The 23,155-nt window shown below is 36.9% G+C and overlaps 1 protein-coding gene across 10 annotated transcripts in view; it reads left to right on the top strand.

Annotated features, from left to right (window-relative positions):
- G2E3 (G2/M-phase specific E3 ubiquitin protein ligase) overlaps positions 1-23,155 on the top strand; it is a 66,206-nt gene that overhangs the window by 5,246 nt on the left and 37,805 nt on the right. For 5 of the 10 annotated variants that reach the window (XR_010943629.1, XR_010943624.1, XM_067738263.1 and 2 more), the window contains exons 2-3: positions 18,015-18,055; positions 23,042-23,139. Coding sequence is in view for 7 of the 10 variants with exons in the window: in XM_067738263.1 (XP_067594364.1) it covers positions 18,015-18,055; positions 23,042-23,139 (139 nt within the window). In the remaining 3 variants the exon portion in view is untranslated. Of the gene's footprint in view, positions 1-10,346; positions 10,456-18,014; positions 18,056-23,041; positions 23,140-23,155 lie in introns of all 10 variants that reach the window. The other 5 variants (XM_067738301.1, XM_067738273.1, XM_067738292.1 and 2 more) reach the window with 3 other exon arrangements.

Genomic DNA, 23,155 nt, shown 5'->3' with positions numbered 1-23,155 from the left:
GGAGCGGTTTTAGGTTCACAGCAAAATTGAGGGGAAGATGGTAGATATTTCCCGTGTACCCCACCCCCACACATGCATAACCTCTCCCATTATCAACATCCCACGCTAGGGTGGTACATTTGTTATAACTGATGAGCTTACATTGACACAAGGTAATCACTCAAAGTCTATAGTTTAAATTCTAGTTCACTCTGGGTGTTATACATTCTATGGGTTTGGACAAATGAATGATGACATATATCTATTATTATGGTATCATACACAGTATTTTCACTGTTCTAAAAATCGTATGTGCTTCACCTACTAATCCCTCCTTTGCCCTTTGTAACCACTGATCTTTTTACTGTCTCCATAGTTTTGCCTCTTCCAGAATATCATATAGGTGGAATCATACAGTATGTAGCCTTTTCAGATTGGCTTCTTTAACTTAGTAATATGCATTTAGGTTTCCTCCTTGTCTTTTCATGGCTTGATAGCTTTTTTTTTTCTTAGCACTGAATAATATTTCATCGTCTGGGTGTACCATAGTTTGTTTATCTGTTCATCTACTGAAGGACATCTTAGGTGCTTCCAGGTTTTGGCAATTATGAATAAAGATGCTGTAAACATGTGTGAAGGTTTTGATGTGGACATAAGTTTTTACCGCCTTTGGGTAAACACCAAGGTGCCTGATTGCGTAACTGAGGTAAATCCTGCTGGGTCGTGGTATAGAATTCTTTTTATACATTGTTGAATTTGATTTGCTAATATTTTATTGTGGCATCTATGTTCCTGAGAGATATGATCTGTGATTTTTTTTTTTTTTTTCTTGTGATGTTTTTGTCCGGTTTTGGTATTAGGGGAATGCTGGCCTAATGGAATGAGTTAGGAAGTAGTCCCTCTCCTTCTATCTTCTAAAGAGGTCATAGAGAATTGGTGTAATTTCTTCCTTAAATGTTTGGTAGAATTTTCCAGTGAACCCATCTGGGCCTAGTGCTCTCTGTTTTGAAAGATTATTAATTATTGATTCAGTTTCTTTGATGCAGATATATTCAGATTGTTTATTTTCATTGTGTGAATTTTGGCAAAAAATGTGTCTTTCAAGGAATTGGTCCATTTTATCTAGATTATCAAATTTGTGGGCGGGGAGTTGTTTACAGTATTCCTTTATTATACTTTTTGTTGTTTTTTTTTGGCCATGCTGCGCAGTTTATGGGATCTTAGTTCCCCAACCAGGGATGGAACCGGTGGCCCTGCAGTGGAAGCACGGAGTCCTAACTACTGGACCGCCAGGGAATTCCCTCCTTTATTATACTTTTAATATCCATAAGATCTGTAGTGATACCACTTTTTTCAAATTAATTTCTTTTGGAGTATAGTTGATTTACAATGTTGTGTTAGTTTCTGCTGTGCAGCAAAGTGGATAAGTTATACATATATCCACTCTTTTTTAGATTCTATTCCCATGTAGGTCATTACAGAGTACCGAGTAGAGTTCCCTGTGCTATACAGTAGGTTCTTATTATCTATTTTATATGTAGAAGTGCGTATATGTCAATCCCAATCTCCCAATTTATCCCTTCCCCCCTTCCCCCTTGGTAACCATATGTTTGTTTTTTACATTTGTGATTCTATTTCTTTTTTGTAAATAGGTTCATTTGTACCATTTTTTTAGATTCCACATGTAAGCGAGTGATATCATTTTTTTTGTTTTTGATATTCAGAAGTTGTGTCCTCATTTTTTCTTAGCTTGGCTGGAGGTTTACTGATCTTTCTATAGAACCAGCATTTGGTCTTGTTGATTTTTCTCTATTGATTTCTTATTTTCATTTTCATTGACTTCTGCTCTAATTCTTTTTACTTCTTTTCTTCTTAATTTGGATTTAATTTGCTCTTCTTTTTCTAGTTTCCTAAGGTAGAAACTTAGCTGATTGATTTCTTTTTTTTTTTTTTTTTTTTGCGGTACGCGGGCCTCTCACTGTTGTGGCCTCTCCCATTGCAGAGCACAGGCTCCGGACGCGCAGGCTCAGCGGCCATGGCTCACGGGCCCAGCCGCTCCGCGGCATGTGGGATCTTCCCGGATCGGGGCACGAACCCATGTCCCCTGTATCGGCAGGCGGACTCTCAACCACTGCGCCACCAGGGAAGCCCAGCTGATTGATTTTATATCTTCTTTTCTAATATATGCATTTAATGCTATAAATTTGCCTCTAAGCATTACTTCCACAGGATCCCCCAAAATTTTGATAACTGTATTTTCATCTTCATTTAGTTCAAGATATTTTGTGTTTTCTCTTAAGATTTCTTTGACCCTTGTGTTATTTCATCTCCATATATTTGGGGATTTTCCAGTTATCCTTCTGTTATTGATTTCTACTTTAATTCTGTTGTGGTCTGGAGGCAGACAATGTATGATTTCTATTCTTTTAAATTTGTTAAGGTCTGTCTTATGGCCTAGAATGTGGTCTCTCATGGTGAATGTTCATGTAAGCTTGAGAAGAATGTATTCTGTTGTTGTTGGATGAAGTAGACCATTATATCTAGTTGATTGATGATGCTGAGTTCAGCAGTGTCCTTACTGATTTTCTTTGTGCTGGATCTATCCATTTCTGATAGAGGGGATGTTGAGGCCTCCAACTATGGCTGTGTATTCAGCTGCCTCTCTTTGCAGTTCTATTAGTTTTTGCCTCATATATTTTAACATTCTGTTGTTAGGTACATACATGTTAAGTATTTTATACCTTCTTGGGAAATTGTCCCCTTTATCATTATGTAATGTCCTTCTTTATTCCTGATAAATTTCCTTACTTTGAAGTCTGCTGTTTCTGAAATTAATATAGCTACTCCTGCTTTCTTTTGATTAATGTTAGCATGGTATATTTTCTCCATCTGTTTACTTTTAATCTATGTATAAAGTGGACATCTTGAGACAACATATAGTTAGGTCTTATTTTTTTATCTACTCTGACAAATCTTTTTTTTTTTAACATATTTATTGGAGTATAATTGCTTTACAATGGTGTGTTACTTTCTGCTTTATAAGTGAATCAGTTATACATATACATATATCCCCATATCTCTTCCCTCTTGTGTCTCCCTCCCTCCCACCCTCCCTATCCCACCCCTCTAGGTGGTCACAAAGCACCGAGCTGATCTCCCTGTGCTATGCGGCTGCTTCCCACTAGCTATCGGTTTTACATTTGATGCTGTATATATGTCCATGCCACTCTCTCACTTTGTCCCAGCTTACCCTCACCCCTCCCCGAATCCTCAAGTCCATTCTCTAGTAGGTCTTCGTCTTTAAATCTGTCTTTTACTTTTTTTTTTTTTTTTGCACTACGCGGGCCTCTCACTGTTGTGGCCTCTCCCGTTGCCGGAGCACAGGCTCTGGACGCGCAGGCTCAGCGGCCATGGCTCACGGGCCCAGCCGCTCCGCGGCATGTGGGATCTTCCCGGACCGGGGCACGAATCTGTGTCCCCTGCATCGGCAGGCGGACTCTCAACCACTGCGCCACCAGGGAAGCCCTAAACCTGTCTTTTAATTGGTGCATTTAGACCATTGACGTTCAAAATGATTATTGATATAGTTAGATTAATAACTACCATATTTGTTACTGTTTTCTATTTGTTACCCTTGTTCTTTGTTCCTATATCTGTCTCTACTCTTTTTCTGTCTTTCATAATTTTTTTTTAAACAGGATCTGTCTTTTCATTTATTTATTTTTATTTATTTATTTATTTTTGGCTGCATTGGGTCTTCGTTGTGGCATGTGGGATCTTTGTTGCAGCATGCAGGATCTTTTTTTTTTTTTTTTGCGGTATGCGGGCCTCTCACTGCTGTGGCCTCTCCCATGGCGGAGCACAGGCTCCGGACACGCAGGCCCAGCGGCCATGGCTCACGGGACCAGCCACTCTGTGGCATGTGGGATCTTCCCGGACTGGGGCACGAACCCGTGTCCCCTGCATCGGCAGGCGGACTCTCAACCACTGCGCCACCAGGGAAGCCCAAGAATCTTTTTTTGTTGTTGCGGCACGTGGGCTCTTCGTTGCAGTGTGTGGGCTTCTCTCTAGTTGTGGTGCACGGGCTCCAGAGCGTGTGGGTTCTATAGGTTGCGGTACCAGGGCTCTCTAGTTGAGGTGCGCATGCTCAGTGGTTGTGGTGTGCATGGGCTTAGTTGCCCCGCGGCATGTGGGATCTTAGTTCCCAGACAAGGGATCGAACCTGTGTCCCCTGCATTTGAAGGTGGATTCTTTACCACTGGACAACCAGGGAAGTCCCTGCTTTTTGTGATTTTAACTGAGCATTTTATATGATTTTCTCTCCTTAAGATATCAGTTATACTCTTTTAACTTTTTTTAGTGGTTGCCCTAGAGTTTGCAGTACACAACTAATACATAATCAAATACATTGGTGCTATTTTTATTTTGAATAGACTATTAACTCATTATTAAGAATAAAAAAAATAAAACAGTTCATTTTACCTTTACTTATTCTTTGCCTGATACTTTATGTAGATCTGAATTTCTGATCTATATCATTTTCTTTCTCTCTCAAGAACATTTAACATTTCTCGCAAGGCAGGTCTACTGGCAAAATATTCCATCAGTTTTTGTTTGAGGAAGTCTTTATTTCTCTTACATTTCTTAAAGGTAATTTCACAGGATACAGAACTCTGGGTTGGTTTTTCTCCTCCCTCCCACCCCCCAATGCTTTAAATATTTCACTCCACTCTCTTTTTGCTTGCATTGTTTCTGAGAAGTTGGATGTAATTCCTGCCTTTGTTCCTCTATAGGTAAGATTTTTTTTTCCCCTGTAGCTTTTTTCAGAATTTTTTTCTTTACCATTGATTTTCTGTAGTTTGAAATGATAGACCTAGGTGTAGTTTTTTGGCAGTTATCCTGCTTGGTTTTCTGGAACTTTCTGGATCTGTGGTTTGGTGCCTGACATTAATTTGTTATTGTTTCAAATATTTCTCCTGTTCCTTTCTCTCTTCTGGTATTCCTAGAACACTTTTGTTACACTGTCTGTGGTTGTCTTACAGTCCTTGGATATTCTGTTGTTTTTTTCAGTTTTTGTCCTCTTTGCTTTTTAGTTTTCAACGTTTCTGTCGAGTTATCTTTAAGTTCAGAGGTCTCTCCTCAGCCTTGTCCCATCTACTAGTAATCCTATCAAACAATTCTTCATTTCCATTAGTATTTTTGATCTCTAGCATTTCTTTCTTAGAATTTCCATTTCTCTTCTTACATTGCCTGTCTGGTCTTGTGTATTGTCTACTTTATCCATTAGTGCCCTTAGCATATTAATCATAATTTCAAATTCCTGTTCTGATAAATCCAACATCCCTGCCATGTTTGGTTCTGATGTTTGCTCTGCCTTTTCAAATTGTGCTTTTTGCTCTTTGATATGTCTTGTAGGTTTTTTCTTGATAGCCAGACATGAGGTACTGAGTAAAAGGAATTGTTGTAAATAAGCCATTAGTACCATGTTGGTAAGGTGTGGAAGAAGGGGAAGTGTTTTATAGTCCTGTGATTTAAGTCTCAGTCTTTTTGTGAGCCTATGCCTCTGGACTTTGAAGTTTACAAGTATCTCAGCTTTTTTCTCCCCTCTTATGTGGGATGGCTACATTATGCTGGAGTTGGGTGTTTCCTTTTCCTGGGTCATTTAGGCTCTGATAATACCCCAGCAGCTTAGGCTCTGGTTAACTAGTTTCTCTTGAGGGCAGGCCTTATTAAGAAGAACAGAGTGCTTTGATGTATTTCAAAATGGCACCTTTTCCCCTCCCCTTGCCAAAATCACAAGGGGATTTTTCTCTGATATTTACTGTGGACCCTCGAGTTCCTGGTGATAAATCTCACAGTATTGTGAGAGGCCCCATGATTGGATGCCCCTTGAGTTTTTAATTCTCAAAGTTTTCCACACTGAGCCTCCAGCAATCAATTAGTCAATTATAGTTCAGGTTTTCCCACTGCAGTGGTGGATCCAACAGCAGTTTCAGCTGGTAACTGCTCAGGTAAGCTGTGACTCCCTGTATTCACCTTTCTCTTCAGTCTTGGAGGCAGTGGCTTGCTGTGTCCTCCCTTCTTACAGATCCAAGAAGTGTTGTTGGTTTTTCAGTCTTTTCAGCTCTTGCTGTTAGGATGGAGGGGTGACTTACAAGCTTCTTACCTGGTGCTTTTCCTTTTAATTTAAATAAATATTTTTATTTTTTAATGGTGGTTGTTAACTTTTAAACATCTGTCTGGTAATATAATAGTATAGAATAAAATTAACCCATTTTAAGAGTATATAGTTCAGTGGGTTTTAGTAATTGTATTTCATTATATGAATATTTCACAATTTGTTTTATCAGTTGTCTGTTGATGGGCATTTAGGTTGTTTATGTTTTTGGCTATTACAGGTAAAGCAGCTATGGACATTTGTGTACAGTGAACATATGCCTTTATTTCTCTTGGTTGCATCATATGGTAGATGTCCCTTTGACTTTTTTATTGAAATAAAATTCACATTCATAAAATTAACCATTTTGAAGTATACAATTCAGTGCCATTTAGTACATTCACAGTGTTGGGCAACCATCACCTCTATCTAGTTCCAAAACATTTTCATCACCCCAAAAGGAAAACTCATACCCATTAGGCAGTCACTTCGCATTTCCCATTTCGCCATCCCTAGAAACCACAAATCTGCTTTATGTCTCTATGGATTTACCTATTCTAGATATTTCATATAAGTGTGATTATAAAATATCTGACCTTTGTTTCTGGCTTCTTTTACTTAGTATGTTTTTAGGTTCATCCATGTTGTCGCATAAATCAGTACTACATATTTTTTAATAGCAGAATAATATTCTATTGTATGGATATACCACATTTTGTATATCTGTTAATCAGTTGACAGATGAGTTGTATCAGTTTTTTAACTATTGTGAATATGCTGTTATGAACATCTTTGTACAAGTTTTTGTTTGAATACCTGTTTTCAAATCTTTTCAGTAAGTACAGGTTTCCGCAGCCATCTGAAAGTAGAACATTCCTGTGGAACCTTTTGTAGGCTGAAATGGCATAGAGTGAAGAAGTAATTATCTTTTTTTATAAAGGTGAAAATCTTTTTTTTGATTTCTTTGGTTAGCAAAAACAGGTATTAACATAGGCCTTTTGTAAAAGTGAAGTGGCATAAAGGGAACTTTCGACAAGTGGGGAATACCTGTACTTAGTGTGATTGTTGGGTGATGTGGTAACTCTCTGATGTGTTGAGCAACTGCCAAACTGTTGGTCCATAGTAGCTGTACCATTTTACATTCCCATTAGCAATGTATGAGGGTTCCAATTTCTCCATATCCTTTTCAGTGCTTATTTTCCTTTTTTTAAAAAATTATCATCACCTTAGCAGGCATCAAGTGGTATTCTCATTGTTGTTTTCATTTGCATATCCCTCAGGAGTAATGATGTTGAGCATTTTTTCATGTGCTTGTTGACCATTTAAATATTTTCTTTGGAGAAATGTCTATTCAGATCCTTTCCCTATTTTTAAGTTCTGTTATTTGTCTTTTTGTTGTTGAATTCTAATAGTTTCTTACATATTCTGGATATTAGATCCTTATCAAGTATATGATTTTCAAATATTTTCTTCCATTTTGGGGATTGTGTTTTCACTGTCTTGATTACGTAGTCCAGCTTATTTATTTATTTGCTGCTATGATTTTGGTGTCATACATAAGGAACTGTTGCCAAATCCAGGGTCATGAAGATTTACATAATACTATGTTTTCTTTTAAGATTTTTATAGTTTTGACTCTTACATACTAAATCTTGGATCCATTTTGAGTTAATTTTTGTATCTAGTGTGAGGTAGAGGTCCGACTTTATTCCTTTACATGAGGCTGCCCACTTGTCACAGCACCATTTGTTGAGGAGACTCTTCTTTCTCCATTGAATGGTTTTGACATCCTTGTTGAAAATTAATTGATCGTATATGTATGCGTTTATTTCTTGACTCTTAACTTTTTCTCTATGTTTTTCCTTATGCCAGTCCCATCCCACCTTTTTTAAATTACTGTAGTTTTGTAGTAAGTTTTCAAATTGGGAAGTATGATTCATTCAACTTTTTCTTCTTACATTGTTTTGACTATTCAAGGTCTCTTGTAATTTCTTATGAACTTTAGGATCAGGTTTTCCATTTCTACAAAAATGGCCATTGGATTTTGATAAGGATTACATTGAATCTGTAGATTGCTTTGGGGAGTATGGCCATCTTAACAATATTAAGTCTTTCAACCATGAACAGAGTTCTTTCCATTTATTTGGGTTCTTTAATTTCTTTTTGCAATATTTAATGGCTTTCAGTGTACAAATTCTTGCACCTCTTTGTTACATCTATTCCTAAGTAGTTCATTCTTTTTGATGGTATTGTAAACGAAATGGATTTCTTAATTTTCTTTATGGATTGTTCTTTGCTATCGTGTAGAAATTTGTCTGATTTTTTGTGTGTTGACCTTGCATCCTGCCACTTTGCTGAATTTGTATATTAACTCACAGTGTTTTATGAATTCATTAGGATTTCCTGCATATAAGATCATGGCTTCTGCAAGAAGAGCTGCATCTTGCTTTAAGTTTGGATGCCTTTTCTTTTCTTGCCTAATTGTTCTGGCTAGAACTTCAAGTACAATGTTGAATAGATATGGTGAGAGTGAACATCATTGTTTTGCTCTGGATCTTATGTGGAAAGTTTTCAGTTTTTCACCATTGAGTTTGATGTTAGCTGGGTTTTTCAAAGATGCTCTTTATCATGCTGAGGAAGTTGCCTTCTATTCCTAGATTGATGAGTATTTTTTATCATGAAAGAGTGTTGGATTTTGTCAAATGACTAGTCTAGCTAAAGGTTTGTCAATTTAGTTCATCTTTTTAAGGAACCAACTTTTGATTTTACTCTCTTGTTTTTCTTTTCTTTACATTTATCTCCACTCTAATCTTTATGAATTCCTTCCTTCTACTAGGTTTGGTTTTAGTTTGCTCTTCTTTTTCTAGCTCCTTGAGGTATAAAGTTAAGTTATTGATTTGGGATCTTCTATTTCAGTGTCTACATTACAGATATAAATTTCCCTCTGATCACTTTTCGCTGTATACTGTAGATTTTTAGTATGTTATGTTCTCATTTTCATTGGTCTCTAAGTATTTTCTAATTTCCCTGTGGTTTTTTCTTCCCTCTTTTTCTTGTTTAAGATTGTGTTGTTTAATCCCTACATTTTTTTTTTAATCCCTACATTTTTGAGAATTTTTCAGTGTTCCTTCTTTCATTTGCTTGTTGGCCATGTCCTATTTCTTTTCTGAAGTGTATGTTCAACTCCCAAGCTCATTTTTTGAGGCCAACATTACCCTGATACCAAAGCCAGCTAAAGGCACTACAAGAAAAGAAAACTATAGGCCAATATCCCTGATGAGTATAGATGCAGAAATTCTCAGCAAAACACTAGCAAACTAAATTCAGCAGCACATTAGAAGGATCATATATCATGATCAACCAGGATTTATCCCTGTGTGCACACTAATGGAAGGAGAAATAAAAATCAAAGTCATCTCAAAAGGTGCAGGAAAAACGTTTAACAAAATTTAACATCCCTTCATGATAAAAATTCTCAGCAAATTGGGTATAGAAGGGATGTACCTCAACATTATAAGGGCTGTACATGACAAGCCCACAGCTAACATCATACTCAACAGTAAAAGCTTGAAAACTTTTCCTGCAAGATCAGGAACAAGATAGGGTACCCACTCTCTCCACTCCTATTCAGTATAGTACTGGAAGTCCTAGCCAGGGCAGCCAGGCAAGAAAAAGGCATCCATGTCGGAAAAGAGGAAGGAAAAATGTCTGTTTGCAGATGACATGACCTTATTTATTGAAAATCCTAAGGATCCTACCAAAAAAACTGTTAGAACAGCCACCCAGCTAGAATGAGAGGGAGTTTGGCTTACTTTATTGTGTTAGTTATCTATTGCTGTGTAACAAATCACTCCAAAACTTGGTGCCTTAAAACAACAGACATTTATTATCTGACAGTTTCTGTGGGTCAGAAATTCGGGAGCAGCTTAGCCTTGGGGTGTCCCATGAAGTTGCTCTCAGGCTGTCAGCCAGGCTGCAGTCTTATGAAGGCCTGAGTGGGGTTGGACAATTTACTTCTAAAACGGCTCACTCGTGTGACATGGGTAAATGCCTCAGTTCTTTGCCAAGTAGACATCTCCAAGGAGAACCTTAAAAGAAAGCATTAATGACGTGGCAGCCAGCTTCCACCAATGCAGGTGATCATGACAGAGAGCAAGGAGGAAGTTATAATGCCATTTATGACCTAGTTACACTTTGTCATTTCTGCCAGGCTTTTTGGTGGAAGTTACTAAGCACAGCCACAGTCAAGGAGAAGGAAATCAGGCTCCACCTTTTGAAGGGGGAGGAGTATCAAACTGAGTGTCACTGACCAAGTGGAGGTAAGCAGTGCAAGAGACTCAGAATACCTCTTGATAGTGGCTTCCTGGAGCTTTCTTCATTAAATTATTAATGATTTCTCAAGGAAGAGGGGAATGCTTTGATATTATTTCTAAGACCAAGACTGTTGTTAAGACTTGGGCTGTTGAGATATATACTTACCTAGCATTGTTTTCCTTCTTCCACTTAGGAAGTCTTAAAATTCATGTACTGGAAAGAAAAAAAATGATAAGATCCAACTAAAAATATGTGAATTTTTTTTTCCTGAAGTTTTGTTTTGGAGACTGTTGATTGAAATAAAGAAATTCATCACCAGGATTTATCAACAAAAGTTTTATTTCAGATGCTGTGGATTAGTAAGAAAGCTGATGTGAACCAGTCAAAAATATGAATTTTGTAATATCTTTAGAACATTATCTGATTCGGGGATAACTTTTTTTTTCTTTTAATTAATTAATTTAATTTATTTATTTTTGGCTGCTATGGGTCTTTGTTGCTATGCACAGGCTTTCTCTAGTTGTGGAGAGCGGGGGCTACTCTTCATTGTGGTGTGCGGGCTTCTCATTGCGGTGGCTTCTCTTGTTGCGGAGTACGGGCTCTAGGTGCGTGGGCTCCGTAGTTGTGGCTCTCGGGCTCTAGAGCCCAGACTCAGTAGTTGTGGTGCACGGGCTTAGTTGCTCCAGGCTATGTGGGATCTTCCCAGACCAGGGCTTGAACCCGCGTCCCCTGCATTGGCAGGTGGACTCCTAACCACTACACTACCAGGGAAGCCCTCAAGGGTAACTTTTAATTTGATGTAATCTTTTTTTAAAAAATTAATTTATTTATATTTTCGGCTGCGTTGGGTTTTTGTTGTGGTGCGTGGGCTTCTCACTGTGGTGGCCTCCTCCACTGTGGAGCACAGGCTCCAGGCTCATGGGCTTCAGCAGTTGCAGCACGCAGGCCCAGCAGCTATGGCTCGCGGGCTCCAGAGCGCAGGCTGAGCAGCTGTAGCACATGGGCCCAGCCGCTCCGTGGCATGTGGGATCCTTCCGGACTAGGGCCTGAACCCGAGTCCCCTGCACTGGCAGGGGGACTCCCAACCACTGCGCCACCAGGGAAGTCCCTAATTTGATATAATCTTAAACTTAGAAAAAAGTTATATGAATAGTGAAAGGAACTCTTATGTAGCCTTTAGACAGGTTCACCGATTATTTATGTTTTGTGACATTTGCCGTATTCTTTCACCTCTCCTAGCCTAGTCAGCCTAAAACCACCGGGGATAAATCTGTAATCTGATAAGGTTAGGTTTGTTGACTCATTGCAGTGAGAGAGGTCCCTGACCCGAGGAACCACAAGGCTTCGCACCGAGCAAAGGGTAAAATAGATTTCTTATAACATGTTGGAGAAGGGTGGCATTGATGTGAAATTTAAATGAAGTAGTGTTTTAATGGGGTCAAAGCGAAGCCAAGGCTGTGTGTGAAAGAGGCAACATCAGATCTGAGCTACGAAGTGGGCCTAGGGTGTTTCCTTGAAAACTACAAAAGGAAGAAGAGGAATGTTGTGTTCAGAAAGCTCTTATCTGTAGTTCTGTACCTCCATTAGAAACCGAGATTTCTTCTCTCTATCAAAGTTGCTTACTTACATCCTCTTAGCAAAAGTAGGATATTTCAGAAAGTTTACTTAAGTCATTTCCAGTCTTCTTCCCACTTGAGAGACAAGCACAGTTCTAATATTTTTCATGATAGATTAGTTTTGCCTATCCTAGAACTTCATATGAATGGAATGATGTGGATAAGAAGAGTGTACAGTTTCTTTCACTTAGCATATTTATAAGATTCATCTGTTTTGTTGCATCTTGCAGCACTTGTTACCTTTTCATTGCTAAGTAGTATTGCATTTTATTAATATACTTCAGTTTGTTTATCCATTTTCCTGTTGATGGACTTCTAGGCTTCCAGTTTTGGAGTATCATGAAGGTGGCTACTATGAACTTTTTTGTATAAAGTTTTTTGTCTATATATTTTTTAATTTTTCTTGGATGTATACCTGGGTGTGAAATTCCTACATCAAAGGCTAGGTTCATGGGCATATATGTTTAACTTCTATGAAACTACTAAAACTTTTCAAAATGATTATTCCATTTTGATTATTGTTGATTATTCACATCAACAGTTAATGAGAGTTCCCCGGTTGCTTCATATCCTGTCCAATGTTTCGTGTTGATAGTCTTTTTAATCTTAGCCATTATTATAGGTATAAAATAGTCTTTCATAGTCTTTCATTTTTATCATCCTAATTACTAATGATGTTGAACATCTTTTCATTTGTTTATTGGCCATTTGTATATCTTCCTTTATGAAGTGTCTGTTCATGTCTTTTGCCCATTTCTTTAAATGTTTCCTTTATATTATTGTAAAAGTTCTTTATGTATTCTGGGTATAAGTCTTTGTCAGACACATCTTTTACAAATATTTTCTCCCAGTGTGTGGCATACATAATTCACTTTTTTTTTTTTTTACATCTTTATTGGAGTATAATTGCATTACAATGGTGTGTTAGTTTCTGCTTTATAACAAAGTGAATCAGTTATACATATACATATGTTCCCATATCTCTTCCCTCTTGCGTCTCCCTCCCTCCCACCCTCCCTATCCCACCCATCCTGGCGGTCACAAAGCTCGGAGCTTATCTCCCTGTGCTATGCGGCTGCTTCCCACTAGCTATCTACCTTACGTTTGGTGGTGTATATATGTCCATGCCTCTCTCTTGCTTTGTCACAGCTTACCCTTATCCCTCTCCATATCCTCAAGTCCATTCTTCAGTAGGTCTGTGTCTTTATTCCTGTCTTACCCTAGGTTCTTCATGACATATTTTTTTCCTTAAATTCCATATATATGTGTTAGCATACGGTATTTGTCTTTCTCTTTCTGACTTACTTCACTCTGTATGACAGACTCTAGGTCTATCCACCTCATTACAAATAGCTCAATTTCGTTTCTTTTTATGGCTGAGTAATATTCCATTGTATATATGTGCCACATCTTCTTCATACATTCATCCGATAATGGACACTTAGGTTGTTTCCATCTCCGGGCAATTGTAAATAGAGCTGCAATGAACATTTTGGTACATGACTCTTTTTGAATTATGGTTTTCTCAGGGTATATGCCCAGTAGTGGGATTGCTGGGTCATATGGTAATTCTCTTTGTAGTTTTTTAAGGAACCTCCATACTGTTCTCCACAGTGGCTGTATCAATTTACATTCCCATCAGCAGTGCAAGAGGGTTCCCTTTTCTCCACACCCTCTCCAGCATCTATTGCTTCTAGATTTTTTGATGATGGCCATTCTGACTGGTGTGAGATGATATCTCATTGTAATTTTGATTTGCATTTCTCTAATGATTAATGAAGTTGAGCATTCTTTCATGTGTTTGTTGGCAGTCTTTATATCTTCTTTGGAGAAATGTCTATTTAGGTCTTCTGCGCATTTTTGGATTGGGTTGTTTGTTTTTTTGTTATTGAGCTGCATGAGCTGCTTGTAAATTTTGGAGATTGTTTGTCACTTGCTTCATTTGCAAATATTTTCTCCCATTCTGAGGGTTGTCTTTTGGTCTTGTTTATGGTTTCCTTTGCTGTGCAAAAGCTTTGAAGTTTCATTAGGTCCCATTTGTTTATTTTTATTTCCATTACTCTAGGAGGTGGGTCAGAAAGGATCTTGCTGTGATTTATGTCATAGAGTGTTCTGCCTATGTTTTCCTCTAAGAGTTTGATAGTTTCTGGCCTTACATTTAGGTGTTTAATCCATTTTGAGCTTATTTTTGTGTATGGTGTTAGGGAGTGTTCTAATCTCGTACTTTTACATGTACCTGTCCAGTTTTCCCAGCACCACTTATTGAAGAGGCTGTCCTTTCTCCACTGTACATTCCTGCCTCCTTTATCAAAGATAAGGTGACCATATGTGCGTGGGTTTATATCTGGGCTTTCTATCCTGTTCCATAGATCTATCTTTCTGTTTTTGTGCCTGTACCATACTGTCTTGATTACTGTAGCTTTGTAGTATAGTCTGAAGTCAGGGAGCCTGATTCCTCCAGCTCCGTTTTCCGTTCTCAAGATTGCTTTGGCTATTCGGGGTCTTTTGTGTTTCCATACAAATTGTGAAATTTTTTGTTCTAGTTCTGTGAAAAAAGCCAGTGGTAGTTTGACAGGGATTGCATTGAATCTATAGATTGCTTTGGGGAGTAGTGTCATTTTCGCAATGTTGATTCTTCCAGTCCAAGAACATGGTATATCTCTCCATCTATTTGTATCATCTTTAATTTCTTTCATCAGGGTCTTATAATTTTCTGCATACAGGTCTTTTGTCACCTTAGGGGGGTTTATTCCTAGATATTTTATTCTTTTTGTTGCAATGGTAAATAGGAGTTTTTTCTTGATTTCACATTCAGATTTTTCATCATTAGTGTATAGGAATGCCAGAGATTTCTGTGCATGAATTTTGTATCCTGCTACTTTACCAAATTCATTGATTAGCTCTAGTAGTTTTCTGGTAGCATCTGTAGGATTCTCTATGTATAGTATCATGTCATCTGCAAACAGTGACAGCTTTACTTCTTCTTTTCCGATTTGGATTCCTTTTATTTCCTCTTCTTCTCTGATTGCTGTGGCTAAAACTTCCAAAACTATGTTGAATAAGAGTGGTGAGAGTGGGCAACCTCTTGTTCCTGATCTTAGTGGAAATGGTTTCAGTTTTTCACCATTGAGAAAGATGTTGGCTGTGGATTTTGTCATATATGGCCTTTATTATGTTGAGGAAAGTTCCCTCTATGCCTACTTTCTGCAGGGTTTTTATCATAAATGGGTGTTGAATTTTGTCAAAAGCTTTCTCTGCATCTATTGAGATGATCATATGGTTTTTCTCCTTCAATTTGTTAATATGGTGTATCACATTGATTGTTTTGCGTATATTGAAGAATCCTTGCATTCCTGGAATAAACCCCACTTGATCATGGTGTATGATCCTTTTAATGTGCTGTTGGATTCTGTCTGCTAGTATTTTGTTGAGGATTTTTGCATCTATGTTCATCAGTGATATTGGCCTGTAGTTTTCTTTCTTTGTGACATCCTTGTCTGGTTTTGGTATCAGGGTGATGGTGGCCTCGTAGAATGAGTTTGGGAGTGTTCCTCCCTCTGCTATATTTTGGAAGAGTTTGAGAAGGATAGGTGTTAGCTCTTCTCTAAATGTTTGATAGAATTCGCCTGTGAAGCCATCTGGTCCTGGGCTTTTGTTTGTTGGAAGATTTTTAATCACAGTTTCAATTTCAGTACTTTTGATTGGTCTGTTCATATATTCTATTTCTTCCTGATTCAGTCTTGGCAGGTTGTGCATTTCTAAGAATTTGTCCATTTCTTCCAGGTTGTCCATTTTATTGGCATAGAGTTGCTTGTAGTAATCTCTCAGGATCTTTCGTATTTCTGCAGTGTCAGTTGTTACTTCTCCTTTTTCATTTCTAATTCTATTGACTTGAGTCTTCTCACTCTTTTTCTTGATGAGTCTGGCTAATGGTTTATCAATTTTGTTTATCTTCTCAAAGAACCAGATTTTAGTTTTATTGATCTTTGCTATCGTTTCCTTCATTTCTTTTTCATTTATTTCTGATCTGATTTTTATGATTTCTTTCCTTCTGCTAACTTTGGGGTTTTTTTGTTCTTCTTTCTCTAATTGCTTTAGGTGCAAGGTGAGGTTGTTTATTCGAGTTGTTTCCTGTTTCTTAAGATAGGATTGTATTGCTATAAACTTCCCTATTAGAACTGCTTTTCCTGCATCCCATAGATTTTGGGTCGTCGTGTCTCCATTGTCATTTGTTTCTAGGTATTTTTTGATTTCCTCTTTGATTTCTTCAGTGATCACTTCGTTATTAAGGAGTGTATTGTTTAGCCTCCATGTGTTTGTATTTTTTACAGATCTTTTCCTGTAATTGATATCTAGTCTCATAGTGTTGTGGTCAGAAAAGATACTTGAAACAATTTCAATTTTCTTAAATTTACCAAGGCTTGACTTGTGACCCAAGATATGATCTGTCCTGGAGAATGTTCCATGAGCACTTGAGAAAAATGTGTATTCTGTTGTTTTTGGATGGAATGCCCTATAAATATCAATTAAGTCCATCTTGTGTAATGTATCATTTAAAGCTTGTGTTTCCTTATTTATATGGTATCTTTTGATGAGTGGAAGCTTTTAGTTTTGATGAAGTATAATGCATTACTTTTTCTTTTAAAACTTTTATAGTTTTAGCTTTTGCAGTAAGGTCTGTGATTCACTTGAAATTAATTTTTATTTATGGTGTAAAGTGTGAATCTCAAGGTTCATTTGTTTTCCATTTGGAGATCCATTTTTTCCAGCATCATTTGTTGAAAAGACTTTTCTTTTTCTCACTGAATTGCTTTGGTACCTTTGTTAAAAATCAAGTGACTGGAAAAGTCTGGGTCTGTTTCTAGGCTCTTTATTTTTGTTCCATTGGTCTATGTGGAATACTGTATATTAGTACACTTTGCAAAACTATATAGAATACTTATTAGATTGGTACAAATAGGTAAAACCTTTTCCGTTCGCGTTTCGATAGCACTGGAGAGCGTTCGTATGATCATCCTGTACCCGGTGATATTTGGAGCCTTTTCAGCATGGTACTTTATATATTCCTATGTTACTTTTTTTGTGACATGCGAGATTGATGTTCACTTTTATTCTCTTCTGTTGTAAAGATGAGAAAGCACTTGTGTAGTATGGAGTTCTGAGGCTAGTAAGTAAGAAACTTCAGGTACCTTTCTTTAAATAGCATAGGTGTCTATACATATATTATAAAGATCTAGACAGAACTTCATTTCACTGTGCAACCAAGAGAGATGCCTTGGGTCCTTGTATCGATAGTTTGAAGGGAAAGAGGAGGAGAAGACAGAGCCCCATAGAAATTGTGATTTCCTTATAAAGCAAAATTAGTCTATAACCGTGTAAGTTACCTATATTTTGGAACTCAATCATTATTCTGAATTACAGTAAACTTAAAAGTAAGCAGTAGTTGCAATTCATCTGCACAGGAGAGAGGGGTAAGAAATTAGAAGCTGGAGAGATTGGATCTCAAATACAAATCTGTGTTGTTGGGATACTAACTAAATATTATTTATAAGTTAAAATGTTTATGTTTACTCTAGGTGAAGGACTGTTATCGTGTGTTTATGGAATTTTCTTCAATAGATTTGTGAAACTGCTAGAAATTAGAAAGTGTAGGTCTCTGTTCCTGGTATGTCCTGCAGTCCTGGCTCCTTTCCAATATAAATGCCAGTAGTCATCTTAATCTTTTTGATAACTAAAAAACATTCCCTCCAATTTCAACACTGTCCCCAGAATTTACCACCCTTGTTGAGAATTACTGGTCTTAGATTTGGAAAGGTGAGGAAATTAAGTACTAGAGTAAGAAATGATGCAACGTATTTGTAATCATACACTGCCTAAATCTAATTAAAATGGATAATTTGAGAATTTTAAAATTAAAATGGCTGATTGTATATTCTTATTTTTCCTAGTAAAATGAATGAAAGTAAAACTGGAGGCTCACAGAATCCCAGTAAGTAACCATATTTAAAATATTTTCAAATTTATTTTAAAATGTTAAGATATTTTACTCTTGCTTTTTTATTACAATAAATCTTTTTAGACTGGTACTCAAACAATAGGAATGAATTTCCTGATATTCTTAGTTCATGTTTCTGTATACTAAAATAAAATGTTGTGTGTATTCATTTCAACAAAAATCTGCTAGAAAAGGATAATTTGCCGAATATTATTTGTATTCTCTGTGTATTTATCAAGTATGGTTTGTATCTGAATAAAACAGTATTACTTATTTAATAAATATGATTTTTTTACCTTTTTGTGTGATTTTTTTCTTCTTACAAAAGATAAAATGCAGATGAGAACAGTTTAAACAACATATGAAAGTTTAACATGAAAAGGAAAACTTGCCTGTTAGCGCTCACAGCAGTCTTCTCAAACAGATGTAGACCTTTGCTTTTAGTTGTTTTCATTTATTAGTTATAAACAGTACATATTGATTAGCTACTATGGAAGATGGAAATTTTAAATTGTTACTTTATACTCCTTTGCCACTATTTCTCCCTGATCTACCCTTTATAAAATTTATTTTTTGATTCCCTCTCAAAGTATTACAGTTAAAACTCTGTATCTTGACTCTCACTTATAGAGTATCTGATAACTCCATATCATGTTGGATATGGAAATTTGTGCTCTTAAACCTCCTCTACTTTGCTTTCCTGCTTTTACCTACAGACTTCTATCAACCGTGCTAATAGTTCTGAAACTTAGTAATTCATGGACTACCTTCACATATTTGCCAAATGGAAATACTACCTATTACTGTTATTTACTTAATATTTTTCTTAAGATTGACTCAGTTTTTTACTTACATGAATATGTTCATTTTATTATTGTAACATAACCAGTGTCATTTGCTGGAGTATAATAGAAGATGGTCTTAGTAAATATAATGAAGTCAGAACAATTTTACTGAATTTTAAACATTAAAATTAAACAACAGCAAAGTACAAATAAAAGAAATAAATAAAGTACAAATAAAATAAATAAATAAAAGGTAACCTACTTATAAAAATGCATGCCTGAAACCTAGTCTGTTCTGTGTCCAAGGGTCTCGGTACTGGGCAAAGGGAGGAGGAGAACAGATGGAAAGCACAGGTCCACAGCATATAGCAGATGCAGCTCCATCCAGCATTCACCTTAAGGACTCCTCTTACATAATCTCAGCTAATTCCTTGTATTCCTCTTCCTCTTGATAGCTGCATGCACACTTACAGCTGAAAGTATAGGCACTGGGGATGAAGAAGTTAAGACAGGAGCTGCTGGTGTAAGAGGTCCAATAAACAAATGGCAATTTGCTGCAATTGATGTGGTCAGGTACTCTGTATGGGGGAGGAAGGGGATCCAAAACCTTTTAAAAGATTGAGGGAAGGGCCTTTCAGTTACTGCTTATTAAGCTGGAGTGAGGGAGGACAAATATGGGGGGATGTTTCACAATACTAAGTATTAGCTCACGCTGTTTCTTTCCAGTCCTGCAGTCTATTTTCTGAGTAGCCTATTAACAGATACAGTATATTTTCAACACATAACATCCATTCTTGATTACATGTATTAGTTAAGGTAAATATGATTAGCTGCTGCAATAGGTAAACCCTGAAGTTTTAATGGTTAATACAGTAAACGTTTATTACTTGGTCAAGTTACAGTTTAACGTGGATTGGTTAGGGGAGATTGGACAGATAGGGAGTTTCTGCTCCACGCAGTAACTTAGATTCACGTTCATTTCATCTTTTATTGGTTTGCCACCTTGAGATGCTCAGAGTCTTTGCAGCTAGTGATTTTCTTATTGTTTTATTAGTATGGTATTAGAAATTTGCTGAACAGGTAAATATCATAAGATAGAAAGGATTGGTAATTATAGTACTAACATTCAGTTCTATCTGTGTGCCATACCCTTTTAATTATATTGCTGTATACTCTCTCATTTAATCCTCATTAAGGCATAGTTTGAGGTAGGTGCTGCTGTTGTCCTTATTTTTTTTTTTTTGCGGTACGTGGGCCTCTCACTGTTGTGGCCTCTCCCATTGCGGAGCACAGGCTCTGGACGCGCAGGCTCAGTGGCCATGGCTCACGGGCCCAGCCGCTCCGCGGCATGTGGGTTCTTCCCAGGCCGGAGCACGAACCCGTGTCCCCTGCATCGGCAGGCGGACTCTCAACCACTGCGCCACCAGGGAAGCCCGTATTATTTTTAAGATGAGGAACTGGAACGATAAAGTGTTTATGTGACTTGTTCAAGGTTACACAGCAAGAGTGTGGAGCCAAGTCTTAACTCAGATCTCCCTGACTCTACAATTTGCCTTAAAAAAATTTTTTTTATTATTGTGGTAAAATACATATAACATATCAATAGAATTCATCATCTTAACTATTTTGAAGGGTACAATTTGATGGCACTTCATACATTCACAGTGTTGTGCAACCGTTACCACTATCTAGTTCCAAAACATTATCATCCCCCCAAAAGAAAACTCTGTCCATTAGGCAATCACTTCTCATTTCCCCTGTCCTCAACCCGTGGAGACTACCTGCCTGCTTTTTGTCTGTCTCTGTGGATTTACCTATTTTGGATAATTCAATCTATTGTATAAATGGAATCATATAATATGTGACCTTTTGTGCTTGTATTCTTAGATTTAGCATAATGTTTCTAGGCTCATCCGTGTTGTAGCGTGTATCGGTATTTCATTGCTTTTTATAGCTGAAAGATACTCCATTGTATGGATGTGGTATATTTTGTTTACCCATTCAGCCATCCATTGATGGAAATTTGATTTGTTTTCCTTTTTGGCTATTGTGAACAGTGCTACTGTGAACATTAGTGTACAAGTATTTGAACATCTGTTTTTAATTCTTTGGTATTATATATACTCAGGAATGGAATTGTTATATCACATGGTAACTGTGTTTAACTTTTTGAGGAACTGCTGACTATTTTCCAAAGTGGCTGTACCATTTTACATTTCAGCTAGCAGTATATGAGGGTTCTGATTTCACCAGCTCCTTGCCAGCATTTGTTATTATCTGACATTTTTATTGTAGCCATCTTAGTGGGTGTGAAGTGGTATCTCATTGTGGGATTTGCATTTCCCTGATGACTGATGATATTAAGCATCTTTTAATGTGCTTATTGGCTATTTTATATCTTCCTTGGAGAAATGTTTATTCAGATCCTTTGTCCCGTTTTAAAATTGAGTTGTGTGTTTATTGTTGGGTTGTAATACTTATATATTCTGGACACTAGACCCTTAAAAGGTATATGATTTCCAAGTATATTTAACCATTCTGTAGATTATCTTTTCACTTTGTTGATGGTGTTCTTTGATGCACAAAAATTTTAAACTTTGATGAAGTCCAATTTATCTATTATTACTTTTGCTTTTGGTGTCATGTGATATCTGAAAAACCATTCCCAAACCAGCGTTTTGAAGATTTACCCCTGCATTTTCTTCTAAGAAAGAGTTTTATAGTTTCGGCTCTTATGTTTAAGTCTTTGATCTATTTTGAATTAATTTTTGTATAAGGTATGAGATAGGGATTTAATTTATTATCTTGCATGTGGCTATCCAATTGTCCCAGCCCCATTTGTTAAAGAGTCTATTCTTTACCCATGGAATGATCTTGGAATACTTGTTCAAAATTAATTGACCATAGATGTATGGTCATTCTGGATTCTTTTCCATTGATCTATATGTCTAGCTGTATGTCATTACCACAGTTTTGATTTTTGTAGCTCTGTTAATAAGTTTTGAGTCTTCTCTCTTTGTCTAGCTGAAGGTTTGCCAGTTTTGTTGACCTTTTCAAAGAACCAACTTTGTTTATATTTATTCTATTGTTTTCCTATTCTCTATGTCATTTATCTCTATTCTAATCTCTATTATTTCCTTTCTTCTGCTAGTTTTGGGTTTAGTTTGTTCTTTTTCTGGTTCTTTAAGGTTAAAATAAAGTCATTGATTTGGGATCTTTCCTTTTTCATATAGGCTTGCTATATGAGTCTACAAGCCTAAAGATCAGCCAGAGGTGAAAGCTTGGAGTTTCTAGGGTCATTTCTGAGTATGCATCCAGTCCTGGGCATGTGGTGTCCTTCTAGATTCCCTGGTATATTTGGGAGCTTTTCAAAGCCCTTATTTTCCCATGTATCTTCCTTTTCCAGACTCTTCTTTCCTAGCCTTTTTGGTCTGTGACCTGCTTACCCTGTGTGTTATCCTTTGCTTCAAGCTGCTGCCTCTAGTATATTTGTCTTAAATGTTTTTGACAGTCAGACTCCAGCTCTGAGAAATTTCTGAGGCAGGTGAAACAAGGGCAGGCATCTGAGCCGGTCCCTTGGGGAGCCACCATACAGGTCAGAACACACATTTCTTTGACAAGGTCCATATTACCTCCTCTTAGACAATCCACACCAGGAACATGGCCCTAAGGAACAATACACATTGAACATGGGCCTAAGGCCATTGCCCAGCTGGAGAGTGGGGGATGGTTGGCAGGTAAGTTAAAATGCCACAAATCTCTCATCAAATTTTGGCAGATTGTTTCTTTATGAAGCATTCTTCTGATTATTTTAAGTTTTTAAATCAGATTTCAGATTTTCGGAAAAGTTGATTCTGATGGTTTTGGCAGCATAACCAAATGCACAACCAGCATTTGGCAGGTTTTATTGCTTTAGAGAGATGGAGTTTCAGAGTTTCCTAATCTGTTGTTTTCAATGAGTTGCCATTTAAACAACACACTGGGATTCATCATTAAAGATTAATGAAAAAAATGTAAAGTCACATTATTGTTTTAGAAGTACGTATTGGAAGTTTAATTTACTGATAACAATATAAAGTGATTTGCTCTCTCAAAAAGAATTGAACACATCAATTGAGAGAAGCACCAATTCCATAGGGTTTTTTTTTGTTTTTGTTTAAAATTTTTTTATATCTATTACTTTTTTCACTGTTAGCTTGTGTTTTCTGTCGAAAAAATGATGACTGTCCTATTAAATATGGAGAAAAGAAAACTAATGAGAAATGGAATCTCACTGTACATTACTATTGTTTGGTGAGTATAATTTTTA

The sequence above is a fragment of the Pseudorca crassidens genome, chromosome 1 (assembly GCF_039906515.1).
Source record: "Pseudorca crassidens isolate mPseCra1 chromosome 1, mPseCra1.hap1, whole genome shotgun sequence".
Lineage (NCBI taxonomy): Eukaryota > Metazoa > Chordata > Mammalia > Artiodactyla > Delphinidae > Pseudorca > Pseudorca crassidens.
Note: the sequence above shows the minus strand (reverse complement) of the source record. Positions and strands in the feature narration are given on the sequence as shown.